We start from the raw sequence: 13,894 nt of genomic DNA, 5'->3' as shown, positions 1-13,894 counted from the left end.
GCCTCAGTTCCTCCAGGAGGAGGCTTTGGGAAATCACATTGACAGTCTTGGAGACATCCAGGTAGACAATGTCCACCCCTCGCCCCACGTCAGCCGAGCAGAGTACTTTATCATAGAAGGCAGTCAGGTTTGTCAAGCATGGTTTGCCACTGGTGAATCTGTGCTGGCTTTTCCCAATAACTTGCTTCATTTGACTTGTGATAACTCCCAGGAGGATCCATTCCATAACCTTCCAGAGAACTGAAGTGAGACTAATGGTTCTGTAATTTCTTCAGTTCTCCTTGTTATACATGGGGTGACATCCTTCTTCTGGGACATCTTCCATTTCCTCCTATAGAGGGCCCACATTTTCCTCAGTCTTCCTTTATCACCAACATATCTACAGAAGTTTTTCTTGTTGCCCTTGACATGCCCTGATTTAACTCTGCCAGGGCTTTAGCTTTCCTAACCTCATCCCTGGCTGCTCAGACAATTTCTCTGTATTCCCCCCAGGCTACCAGTTCCTGCTTCACCGTTTCATAGGCTTCCCGTTTGTGTTTTGAGTTTGTCCAAGAGTTCCTTGTTTGTGCGTGCAGGCCTCCTGGCATTTTTGCCTGACTTCCTCTTTATTAGGATACATTGTTTCTGAGCTTGGAGGAGGTGATCCTTGAATAGTAACCAGCGATTACTGGGTCCCTCTTCCCTCCATGGCTTTGTCCCATGGCACTCTTGTCAAGCAAACCCCTGAAGAAGCCGAAGCCCACCCTCCTGAAGTCCGGCGCAGTGAGATTGCTGTGCATCCTCCTCACTGCCCTGAGGATCTTGAACTCCGACATTTCATGGTCACTGCAGCCAAGGCTGACCTTGAGCTTCACATTACCCAGCAGCCCTTCCTTGTTGGTGAGGATGAGGTCCAGCATACCCCCTGTCTTTGTTGGCTCCTCTGTCACTTGCAGAGAGAGGTTACAAACCTCCTGGATTGCCTGTTCCCTGGTGTGCTGCCCCTAGAACAAATGCCGGGCTGCTAGAATTCCCTCATGAGGACTAGAGCTTGTGAAAGTGAGGCTGACCCTGTCTCTCTGTAGAGAGCCTCACTCACAGTTCTGGGGCATGGAGCTAATTTTAAGAGAAATTTCAATTTCCAGAAAACAGAGGACTCTTTTTTGTCCGGGTCTGTACATCAGCTTCTTTGGGCAAATGCCTACCTTAATCTGGGAAGCTCACCTCCTGCCAGGATTTAGCTGAAGAGGGAGAGGCTCTCTGCCTCTCTCCTAACCTGTTTTACAATCTAGAAGAGAAATCCAGTTTCAGTAGGCCAGAAAGGGAATGAGAGAGGGAATAGGACCACAGCCTAAGGACTTAGGGGACTCGTTCTTTCTGAATTGCTTACAGAGTATGAAAACAGTATATTCATGCTGAATATACTGTAATTATTCCAGTATAATTACTCTGAGAATTACTGTACTCAGGAAAAAGGTATTATTGTGTGAGCTGTAGCTCAAACTGGGGCAGAATTGCCCTGGTATGACCATGTAAGTAAGCATCCCCATACAACCTCGACTTCCTCGAAATCAAAATTGGCACTCAGGTTTAAATCGGTAGCAAGGTACTTCAAGTAGGTAACTGCCACTTCAGCAGTTTTCATTTAGCCATATTGTATCAATGTACCCTGAGGATGTTTACAGTTGGCTTCAACCCCAGCCTCTCTTAATGACCTGATATGTTCTCAAAAATTAATTCACATTACCTGAGTCTAGCTTTTTAAAATAATGGATATAAGAAGTTTAAAGACCAGAAAAGAAAGGAATCTCTGAAAAACAGGTTTTCTTTTTTGCCTCTTTTGACTGATATGTGTATGTGGGAAAGAGTGATAAACTGAAGCGGAGGAAAGACAGAATGTAGAAAGGAAATCATACTTTCAGAAGATAGTAGTAAAAGCAACTTTGGCTGACAGTAATGGTGATAACTTGCGAAGCCTATTTGTTTTGCATGGAGAGGTTTGCCAGTTTTTGAAATGTCAGATATTTAACTATTCTAAAAACAGTTATTTCCATCCCTCACCCCCTCAAAACCATGCTTTGCTTCCCTTGTAAACATGGATTTCATAGTCATAGGAAAAAGCAAAACATACATGATTTTCTGGCTCCAGGAAGTGAAAGTGTGATCAAACTCTTTTCATGTGTGTATCTACAAAAGATGGTCCTACTCAGTTTTTCAGTCCAACCTCATGAAGGCCAGAAACTTCAGCTAGCTTGAAGCTATTTCTTACTCCAGATCCAAAATTCCCTGGGAAACAGAGATGTTCTCACAGACTCATGAAGTAATTTATGTGTGAGGGAACCCTGGAGATCTCCTTGTGCCCCCACCAACAGGAGCACGTTTCTCCCATGCTCAGCCTCATCCCATTACATTTGGACTCTTGCCAAGGATAGAGATTCCACACAATCCCTGGGAAACTTACTTCCAGGCCAGGCCACCATCCTGAGGACCATCTGTGAGCTCATTGCGACATCACTTTTGCAAGCTGTGTCCCCACACTGCCGGTGTGTGCCAACTGGGACAGCCCAGACCCCTCATCCCTCCCCTCGCCCCTATTGTATACAACTGCTGGTGGCAGTTGTCTATTGTTTACTCTCATTATGGTGCTTAATCTTGCCACAAGCAAAATGCCAAATAGTTGAATAAAACCATCATTATCATCCTGCCGTCAAGATGTTTGAAGTCTTAAATAGGCTTCCTAAAGAGAGATACTGGAAACAACTCTCCAGCCTAGGTATCATCATGACTCTTTTTGCCTGTTACTTCAAGCAGAACTTTGTGGTAGTCATATGTGTAGACAATATATGTAGAAAACAGCTGTGTTTGTGTTATATTTCATGTTATTGTTGATGTTTTTTTCTCAGTGTCATCTCAAGTCTTTAATGAATATTAGAAACTCTTACCCTGTATCTGGCCATACTGATGATCCCCTTCGGTAGGACTAGTCTGTGCAGACCAGGGCTCTGTAGCTGATGAATGATCTCAGCAAGAAAGACACAAACTTTGTGTCTTCTCCTGTAGTGTCTCGACAATGTCTTTTGCTGTAGTGGGTTTCTTTGCAGCTGAAAGAGCTTGGTTTTTATTTCTTCTTCTTCATCTTTGTATGGAAACAACTGTCTACTTGGTTTATGAAGTTAAATAAAATATGGCAACTGAACAATTTAAAAGCAATGCACACAAAATATTTACATGGGTGATCTTGCTAATGGATGGGAAGTTTAACCTGAGGACATAAACCAATTGGTGCTTTTTTCGCCCAAAGCGTTCCTAATTGGGTCTCTATCTGTACAGCTGCATTTTCTATTTTTGAGAGTTTTTAAACAAACAAAGCACGAGAACTTCATGAAGAAGCTATAGCTATCATCATACCCATCCCTCATTTAGCTTGGCATGGGCATGACTTCCCCGTGCATCTGCAACACCAGCTGCACCCTTGCATTCCCTTTCATTTTTTACAGGGGCACCCAGCTGACATCTAGCCCTTCCTAAAGGGAAGCCATACCAGCCATCCCAGCCATCTCAGACTCACCCATTTCTGCAGTCACATTGCTCTATTTAACATGTTCCTGTGTGCTCTGTTGCTGTGCTGAACATGTGCTTTGAGAAGGAGTGGTGAATGAGTAAATATTTAGGGGATCTGCAGGGCTGTCAAATGTACCAGCTACAGAAAACAAGTGGGAAAGATTATCTCTGCAAAGTCATTTGGCCACTATGATTCCAGGTGGTGCATATCACAGTGGCCAGAATTTATTTTTATCTACTTATTTAATTACTTCATCTAGTATTTATTTACCCATCTCCCCACATCCACCTCCCTTTGCATCCCCAGCCTGGTGGCTCACTGATGCTCTAGCTAACCTCTGTCACCCCACAAGCTACAAGGAAAAATGAGACAGGCTTCTTGGGGACTGGCAGAACACTAGGTCCTTGAATAAGCAGGTTGCCTTGGAGGCACCAGGAACTTTTGAGCAGCTCTGAAACAAGATCTGAGGACCAGTGATCCTGAATTCGAGGATCCACTGCAGTAAGGTTTATGAAAACAGGAAAATAGAGGCAAGTGACAGAGTGTCCTGTACCTGTGTGGCTGAGAAGAAACTTTGGAAGAGGTTAAGCTGTCAGTCTCCAATAGCTGATCACAAAAGGCTGTCAATTGCAGTAAGCGGGTCTTAACAGGCTTGAAAAGTGTTAGTTAATGTGTTTAATCTTTTATGCGATGAATGCGCACCGATTGACTGCTGGAAAACATTTGTGACCTTAGTCACAAATGTATGCTTCTAAAGGTATGCTTCCCTATGTATGCTTCTTTAAAAAAATTTAAGACATCACTTCATTAAGTTATTTCTAAGAAATCTTTTGTTCATTTCTGGAATAATAGCAACAAATCTGTTACTTTACAGGGTAATATTTAATCTGCTTTCTAAACATGTTATTTGTTCTTGGGCTTGGTTAGCTCCACCAGCTAAAGTACTTCTTTTTGATGAGTTATGTTAGCTATGACATTGTGACTGAAGTCAAGACTACAATCAAGCTGCAAGTTTTTCAGCATGACTTAAATCCCTGATCTAGGCAATGCTTGAATCATATCAGTGTATCATGCAGTCACACTCCTTAAGCGAGAACAAGTGTCTTAGGTGACAGGAAAGGCAAAAGAAAGTTTTTCTGGTATGCAAAACTAGATCATAACAGGCTCCTTATTCAGTTCCAGAACCAGCCATGCCATACAAGGCTACATCCTTCTTGTGGCAGAGCAGAGTAAAATCTCTTGTGTTTTGTGAGGGCCATCCCTCTCCTCTGTTTTGCAGGCAGACTCTCTTGCACTGAAACCACACATAGGAACACTCTGCATCAGTCTAGGCAGAGAGTCAGACTGCCAGAAATTTAAATACTGCAGCATCACTGAGGAATACATTTTGAGGAGATACTTATTTTAAGATAGATCTAGCTGTCATACTGCTTATGTCTACAGCCCATTCTCTGCATTTACATATTTATTCATGAATAGTTAAGGCCATCTAACATTAGCATGCTTGCTCAAACTACTTTTTTTTTTTTTTTTTTTTTCATTTTTTGTAAGGCTAAGGAAGGCCTGCTGGCAAAGGAACAGGTGTTTCTGTAATCTCGGTACATGTCCCAGTAACCTCTTTGCAAATGCTGGCAACTGCTGCACACCAGCAGGCCAGACCTAGACCTGCTGGGTAACCTGCACTAGCTGGGTTATGGCCAGCTGGATAGCAAGGGCAGGCAGGAGATGCAGCGTTCAGGGTGGCCATGAGGGCGGGTTAGAAAGGAAAAGGAGAAATCCCAGCAGAGTTTTTGTATTGTCGTTCTTGCACTTGTGTTCCTTGCAAACTCTGTTTTATTGATGCAGGCAAATGCTTGGGAATGCACAGGCAGAGCAGACCCTAATGCTCCAGGAAGCCTTCGCTCTCATAGCTGGCTGACAAAGCTGCAGTCGCTGGGCAGGGGGCTCCAGGTAGATGCAGGGCTCATTGTTGCTTCCAGAGTTCCAGATCAGCCTGGAAAACAGCATTGTGTACTAAGGGAGCTTTCTGAAATGCAAAGAGCAAATCTGAAATGTATGAAATGCCACCAGTTATGCTAACATCATCCTAGTGAGACAGCTCAGGGATAACATCTGACTCTCACACTGCCAGGTGAAGGAAGAGGTTTATTGCACTCTTTTAGTAGGTCATGGGCTGGTTGTATATTGATCTGACAATATGAGGAACCAGCCTCCTGCATTCAGCTTTTCTCCAGGACAGAAATACTTTATGCATGTAAGGAGGAATTAATTTCATAATAAGAAATAATTTCATAATAATAAATAATTTCAGTTCTAATTTTTTAATATCTATTGATTGTCAAGCCTCAAAACCCAAAGACTTTTCACAAAACTTCAGTTTGGCAGATTTCATTAGAAATGTCTTCAATGTAGCACTTCTGATTCCAGTAGAATTACACCAGGGATCATTATTTATCACTTTTCATGGCACACAAGAGCGTCATAACCCTGAGTAGGCCACATCCAGCAGTGTTTCTCAAGAGCAGGCACATTTCACTGGAGAGGCTGGCTCTCTTGGGAGAACTTTTGACCTTCATTTCTCCTCAGGATTATCAGCTTCCTTGAAAATTACTCAGCAGCCACAGGAATGCTCCACTTCAGCAAGCACTGCTCTCAAGGAGTGATAGTAATGATTGCTTCTCTAACCACGTGTACATACAAAAAACCCCAAAACTCAACCAAACCCTGCTTAAAGAAACTACCTCAAAAAGTAGCAGCACAGCAACAACTGACTTTTATACTGCCATGGAGTCAAATGGCAAGTCCGGCAAATGAGTCTTAACCTGTGCCACAGGTTAAGACACTGCCACACCACATGTGGGACTGGAAATGTGTTATTGTCTATGTGCAATATTTATGGAAGTAGGTCTGAAGTCAGCAAGAATGATGGTTAGAATTAATCACCTTTCACAAGCAGGGAGTCTAGGGTGTCATGTAATGGGCATAATGGTATATAAAAATGCTGCTAAAAATACTCACTTGTTATAATAGAATGTGTCCCCCAGTACTTAAACTTTTGATGCAGTATTAAAATAAAACACAGCGTTGGAAGTAAAAATTTTCTTTGCAATGCAGTATTAATTCTGCTATGTGCTTTTGAGGGGCTATGTATTGTTTCCTTCCCAGCACTAATGTAAACAACTTAAAGCCCTTGGGCTTTACTGTCCTGAGGCATGAAACTGGAATAAATAGAATAAAAGGGAGCTGTGTAACAGATTTATGGCCATCACACTCTCTACTGCATTCAAACATTTGGCATGATTTCTTCCTGTCCTATCCAACATCTGTTTACTTATTTCTGTCGTCACCATGATTTGTTCACAGAACCATAACCTGCCTTTTTGCATGGTGCAGAACTCACTTTGCTTTCCCTGCCCTTCAACAAAATAAATACGGAGCCACAGATATCTCTGTAGTCTCATGTGCAAGGAAACCATATCACCTGAGAGCAGTGGTGACTTAAAGCATCGCAAGCCGGTGCCCCTTCCGCTTCAGCAACAGAGAGCCTTTTTAATGACAAGATCTAATTTCTGCTGAAGGATTTAGCCCTGAAGAAAACGTACTCTGGCAGTAAATGAAGGCATACTTATACCAAAATGTACTTAGCATAGCTGCTATTGTACCAGTGAAGTGGTGCCTTCTGAAAGTACAGCATATTCACATTCCAGTATTGGAATGACCTGTAGAGATACATGTATTTTTACAATACTCTATCTGGCCACTCTTGGAGCCCTCTGTCATTCTGACAATGTCTAATCATACAGCACAACTCTGGAGCATAAAGAAGCTTTGAGATGCTGCAGAGAGTTAAAGCTTATAACAGACAATGAGGGAGGAGCAATGCTGAAATACTAGCTCGTGGCCATTTTATTTGCAGAATGTAGCAAATACACAGCATTGTTAAGCAGGAGTAACTCATACAGCTAGTTATTTTGGGGCTAGCAAGCATTCTACTTTTAGCAGGTTTGAGAAACACCTATTCTTCCTGGGGTAAGATTTTGCAAGATTTTGTCAGGAAGCATAACCCAGATTTCATAGCTGTGGAGGACAGATGGCAGTGAAGGGTCTTTGTTTCCAAGCCACATCTGGCACAGGTTTGCATCTGGCTGGACTGCCTTGATGCTGGCTGCCTCAGCTGGACTGTCTCCTACCCAGGAGCTGTGACCAAGCGCCCAGCGCAGATCTACCACGACCTCCCTATGGCACCCTACCCACCTTTAGTCTTACCACGTGTGCCAAAGCCTTCCTCCTGTTTCTGATGCAAATGCTCTGGGAAAGCTTGGCTCAAAGCAGATGAGAGATTTATTGCACCCCCACACTGCCCCAGCACTATGCCAGTCATCTGGCAGGGGAGCAAAGGTTTTCCGGACAGCAAAATGTTTGCATGCGGTCCCCCAATATGTGCCTGCCCATTTGTGTATTGTATTTGCAGTGGGTGTATAAATATACATAACTGTAACAGATTGGCAAATAGATCCACCAAATTTTAAGAAATGCTTTTTATAAATGTTTCCATTTCTCAGACTCCTCCTGTCTGGATTCCTCAGTCTACTATTTAATGAATGCCTTAATTTTCATCTTAAAAAGGAGAGACAGAAACTTCAAAGCTACCAGCTTTCCTGTTTTAGATAAAATATGCTGACATTTCACCCAAGAGGGAGGATTTTTAGTAGATCATAGCATTCTTGTCTCTAAATACAACTTCTAAAAAATCCCATTGATGCTTTCCAGTTTCAACTTCATGCTATTAATAGGCCAATAAGGAGGTTTCTGGGAGAAGGAAATCATGTGATTTTGTAGCTTAAATATTTCACATAAACAAAGAACAGAATAAAAGCTGCATAACATACCTTATTTTTGGAGTGCAGCAGTTATACTGAAGGGACTGTCTTCTCTCTGTCTGGGCATCAGCATACAGATTCTATAAAAGCACACAGCAAAAAGCCAGGATTTTATCTGTCCTCTGTAGCAAATGAGAAGTGACTGTCGACTGAATGTGTTCAGTGCTGTCCAAGCAGCACTTTGGCAAAAGCTTTATTAGGACTGTTGAAGCCATATTTAACACAGGTTTAAAACAGAGAATGCTGCCTTCATCTTTAGCTTTTGGTCTTTAGAAACTTTGCGGGGGGGAGGGTGACTCCAGCTTGGTATCACTCATGATTTCAGATTCAGGGCCACGGCTGAGGATGACACATGTAGCAACATAGTTCCACATTCAACGGGCCACCTTTTTTTTTAAAGAAAAGACAGCAATTTTCTAAAAAGCAATCAGCTTTCACAGCTCTTCTCACCGGATCTAGACCAGCAGATACCTACCGGGTTGTGCTACTGAAACCTCTTAAATGACAAAGCACAGGTTGTTTAATGCTTAGCACCTCAGGACCTGTAAACCCATCTCTGACTATCACACTTTGTTTCTTGGTCATGTGATGACTTGTGAGTCCCCTGCAGAGGGGACGTGTCTACAGCACATTGGGCTGGAATGAGCTGATGAAACTTCTGGGTTTCATCTCTCTGACTCCAGTAATCAGATGGTTTGAACAGGAAAAGCAAAGGTCCCGCAGAGAAATATCACTACCAGCCCACAAAGTGGGGCAGGAACCACTACTAGATGGTAGTGTCTGCAAAGGGAGCAGTAAACTGCAGAAACTGTGCACAGAGATAGCCATCCCCAATGTTCCATGACTTAACATCTTGGAGGACATGAACAAAACTGAGTTCAGCTGAGTAAACTACATGTCTAGCATCAGTGGGTCTCACTGTTGAACATGACTGCATTGTATAAGAGTACAAGGCCATTTCTATCATGCAGAAGTTCCTAATTCGCATAGAAATGACTTAAAATCCACCTGGAATTCCTCTGGCGCACAGCACAGTTAAAGTTAGCAAAAGGTGGAGTCATTTATAGTCTGATTTGCTTGTGTGTTTTGTTTCGCTTTCTGTCTGCTGCCTCATTAAAGTCTAATTGCCTGATGTCAAATAGGCCATGGAGTGACAAGAACAGATTTTGCATAGATACTATGCCTGTATATACGCTCAAAAACTAACAAGTAAGACTTGCCTGTCATGTCAAAAATCTTTCTATTTTGGGCTGGGTTTGAAGGCTGCTTTTGGCAATGAATGTTTTTCCCTTATACATAGTTTGCTCAAGTCAGGTTCCATTCCAGCGATGAACATGGCATTAAAAAGACTGGTACTGCACATTTAGGCAGCCTCTGAAATCCAGTTTCTTTGAACTGATGGTTTCCTTATTAGATCTTTTTTTTCCTGGAGAGGATACATGCTTTCACAGGTGGCATCTTGAACTAGCATTTCTGAGTGCTTTGGAAATTCAAAACCAAGGTGCCACTTTTCTGGTCTGTGCAAGGGGCTATTTTGATCAGTCCCTTGGCTGACTGTTTTTTTTTTGCACCAGCTCCATTTTTTCCTTGACAAGGGACAGAGTCCTGTGTGGCTTTGGGCTCCTGATCTTCCTTTTGATGGGTGCTTGTCCTGTCTGCCAACTGATCTGCCACATCCCTGCAGCAGGATTTGGGCCAAACAAGACAAACAGGCTGATGTGCTATTAAAAGGTTTGCTTCCAATCAGTGTATCTCCACTGCAGATGGATTAGGCAGTGATCAGGTGAGGTTATAGACATGTTTTTGGTGTAGAAAGCATAGCAAAATTCACAGGAATGATTATATTGTGTAGGCTATTGCTGCGTTCTGTGACAGTGTTGCTGTACCCTGGGATACTCATAGTTTCTGGAAGGGTTTTGTTCATTAGTTTCAATTTGTGTCTGGCTAGGAGGTGATGGGTATGGTTTTGTGAATGCATATTTGTGTCTGTCTGTCTGTCTGCCTGTAAATATATGGCGACACATCTGTGGTATAAATCAAAAATAACATCTTTGATTAATTTAATACCAGACTGATTTTATCCTTAATGAAGCACACTACATTTAGAGCACACTGCTCTTTTGTTTTTGAAGCTGTACTCTTTCCAGCACATGCCTTATCATGCACAAGAGATCCACGCTTTTGTTCAGAGATTTCAGTTCCTACAGGACTGGCTTATTTTTGTGGTTTAAACTATTGTTTTTAGTAGGAACTACAAATAACTTCATATTGAGACATTGATGGTAAATAAAATGTATACTGTAAAACATCTGGATAAACAGCTGATAGATCGACTGAAACTGACTGTCTAAAGCAGCGATCAGAAATCCAGTGGGGACAAGCTAATATTCAGAACCAGAGGCCACTCCTTCTCAATTTTCAGATGGTTTTTGTTCAGCCTGTTCCTAAGATTCTGGGGTTTTTACCTTACAGTCAAAAGCTCTTCGGGAAAAATGGCTGCTACAGGGAATTCCTGCTGGCTCTGCAGAAGAGGAAGAAGCCAGAAGGAGGCAGTCAGAAGAGGATGAGCTGAAGGTGAAAAAGCTGGAAGAAAACATATACAGGTAGGGACGATTTTCCTTTGCTTTATGTCAGAGTGGTCATTTCCATTAATGTTAGAGACCTGCCTCATCCAGGTCCCCATCTCTGGCAGTAGCAGACAGCAGTTGCCCATGGGAAAGTGTAAGGAGGTAGGCACACATACAGCCAAATGTGCCCAGGATTTGTTTCAATTGTCCACTAAGTGCAAGGTAGAGCCTTCATGGTATCTTTGGGTTTAATGGACTTCTATGTATTTCTCTCACAAGGGAGCTAAAAGAGGGCAGAGTTCCCTCTTCAGATGCACATGTATGATTTGATCAGCACTAGAGAGATTCTCCATTGCTTTACACCTCCTACAGCCAAACAGAGTTCAAACAGGGGCGTCACTCTTTGGCACTTCTCACTGGTTCAAATGAATGTCTGAAATGTAAGAGCAGATGCCACCGGCAGATCAAATATCTACTCTTTTATGAAGAAATGTTTGGGCATTAGAATTGTTTCCCATTGCAGTCTAGTTGATATTCATCTTTTTTCAAGTGTTTTCCTTTGTTTTCCTACAAAAAATGGTCTGTAAATGAAAAGCATTTTTCCTTTATTTTCATAAGGAAAATGCTTTTATCCACCACAGGACAAATTCCAGGACTGTTTCTTCTGCCATTTAGGGCTATATGAGTTTCCTTTTTTTTCAGCTGGCAGAAAATTGGTAAAAATTGGTCCAGTTTGGTACCCCAGCTTTTATAAATGTGTCTGCTGAGGCTTATAAGTGACTGGGAAAAGCAGATAGGACCAATAGTCCAAGGATTGAGGTGTTAGCCTAGTATATGGTGAACTTAATTTGCCTTAGGGCAGGTTTCTTGTGAAATTTCTTAGATAATTCACCAAGATTGCTTATTTGGGGATGCACAGAATCAGACCTACTCTAAGCTTGGATGACACTATGGCTTCTATGTAAAAGTAATAGATCAGCATAGATAATAGATTAGAATGTAAGAGTTGCCTCATGCCACTGTTCTTTCTCTGCTTTGTGATTTCTATCAATTAAAACCACTCTGAGCATGTATGTTGTTTGATTACATCTGTTGTAACATAAAGCAAGAAAGTGAAGATTTATTTTTTAGATTTCATATGCTACCTGATCTTTTACTCCATAAATTAATGTAGTAGATAGAACAAAATATGGACTGAACCTCAGAAATATGTTCTATAGTACATAATGGACCTAGTGCTGAATGCTGCGGTGTGCTAAGTACTCTGACCCCAACCAGCAAAACACATCAGCATGTGTCTAATTTCAGCTATGTGAGTACCACCATTGAAGACAACAAAATCTGCTTTGTTTAATTAGTCCAAAGTGTAGGATGAAAGTCTGTGTAAAACCTTTACTGTGTGGTTTGTTTGGGGTTTTTTTTATTCCTTAACCAGAGCCTTGAAATAAAATCTCTGAATATTTGGAAGTAATGGAGCTTTCTTCAGCTGTGACCACTTATCTGTCAGATGACAGGTCAGCTGCTTGCTCCTGAGTTGAAAACAGGTTTGACAACCTCATTAGCATGCTTGACTTCCCTGTTACCTTTCTAAGGGAACTCCAAAGACAGTAAAAAAAAAAGCAGTTTTATTTAAATGAGAAAATATTACACCTGAACTATAGACATAAGACAGTAGGTGTCAAGGTCATTAATCTAATTACAATTTACATCCATGACAAAATGACACATCCAGAGCCCATCAAGATAGATAAAGGGCTGTAGAATGAGTAAGAAGAGAGAAGATGTCAGTCACATCATCTAGAGGAGTGAAGTAGGATGGAGTCACCCTGAAGAGATTTTTTTTTTGGTGCCTGTGCACTGTGTTTCCAGTATGGAATTCCAGGAAAGAATCAGAGGGGAGGACTGCAGGGGGACTACTCATATATTCATATTTGCAAGGGCCCAATTGTCCTTTGGAACTACACACTGTCCAATGGGACCACTATGAAACAGCCCAACCCTTCTCAATGACAGCAACAGAGGACAGACTAAGTTGACTCACTAGGAGGATAAAAAACTACTGCAAGACCAGAAATAAGAGTTGATGCCGGGGAACTTTATGACCATGGATCTTGCATATTCATTAGTCACACTGCATCATGTATGCAAGCATAGAGTGGCTGCAGCATCAAAACATCTGTGAAAAAGTCTGTGACACACATGATGGGTTTGTCCCTACTGGAAAATACACAAAGTCTTCTACATTTGCTCTGGGAACAGGGCGAAGCTTACCCATGAAGGCCAATGTCTAACCTCTGCTGTCAGCAGGCACCTGTACCCCTGCTTTTAACAATGGAGAGTATGCATTCATCCAGTTGCAGAATATGCAGCTCTTTTCCCTTCCTCTTCCATTGTCATCCAGAAGGCACCCTTTCTGCTTACACTGAAGTACTCAGGAAGGTTGTTTTCTCATACATCTGCATTTACTACATGAACAGCCATGGCACAAGAGAAGTACCCATCTGTATTTGCACGCCAGATGTAAACAGTAGGTCTGACAAGCTGAGCAGACTGTGACATTTAGAACAGGAAACTGAAAGAGGTAGTGTTTGAGACCAGCCTAACATTCATGTGGGCTCAAATAGGTCTGTGCTGTCCAAAGGAGGCAAATATCTCTACCTTAAAGAAAGGTAGAGACCTGAATCTCTACAAACAGAAGACTGTTTGTAGATGGTCTTAGAAGCTTTGCATAATGCTTTGAGCAATGCTTTTCCTTATTCAGTTTTAAGTGAATTTACCACTAAAATCGGATGTTTTGCCAGATGTACACATGCTTGTAGTGTTGATTTTAAGGCAATGTAACTAGTTGTCCTTTATGTGGGAGGTGTTTAATTTCAACTGGGGCAACAAAAATGCATGAGTGTACA

The 13,894-nt window shown here is 42.0% G+C and overlaps 1 protein-coding gene across 1 annotated transcript in view; it reads left to right on the top strand.

The window, feature by feature from the left end:
- Positions 1-13,894, top strand: part of LOC133213101 (paralemmin-1-like) — a 133,456-nt gene that overhangs the window by 50,258 nt on the left and 69,304 nt on the right. The window contains exon 3 of the mRNA XM_061355093.1: positions 10,894-11,024. Within this exon, the coding sequence (XP_061211077.1) occupies positions 10,894-11,024 (131 nt within the window). The remainder of the gene's footprint in view (positions 1-10,893; positions 11,025-13,894) is intronic.

Source organism: Neopsephotus bourkii, unplaced genomic scaffold, assembly GCF_033783945.1.
Source record: "Neopsephotus bourkii isolate Nb327-2 ecotype Australia unplaced genomic scaffold, CSIRO-AGI_Nbou_v1 NB_776, whole genome shotgun sequence".
NCBI classification, from domain to species: Eukaryota; Metazoa; Chordata; class Aves; order Psittaciformes; family Psittacidae; genus Neopsephotus; species Neopsephotus bourkii.
Note: the sequence above shows the minus strand (reverse complement) of the source record. Positions and strands in the feature narration are given on the sequence as shown.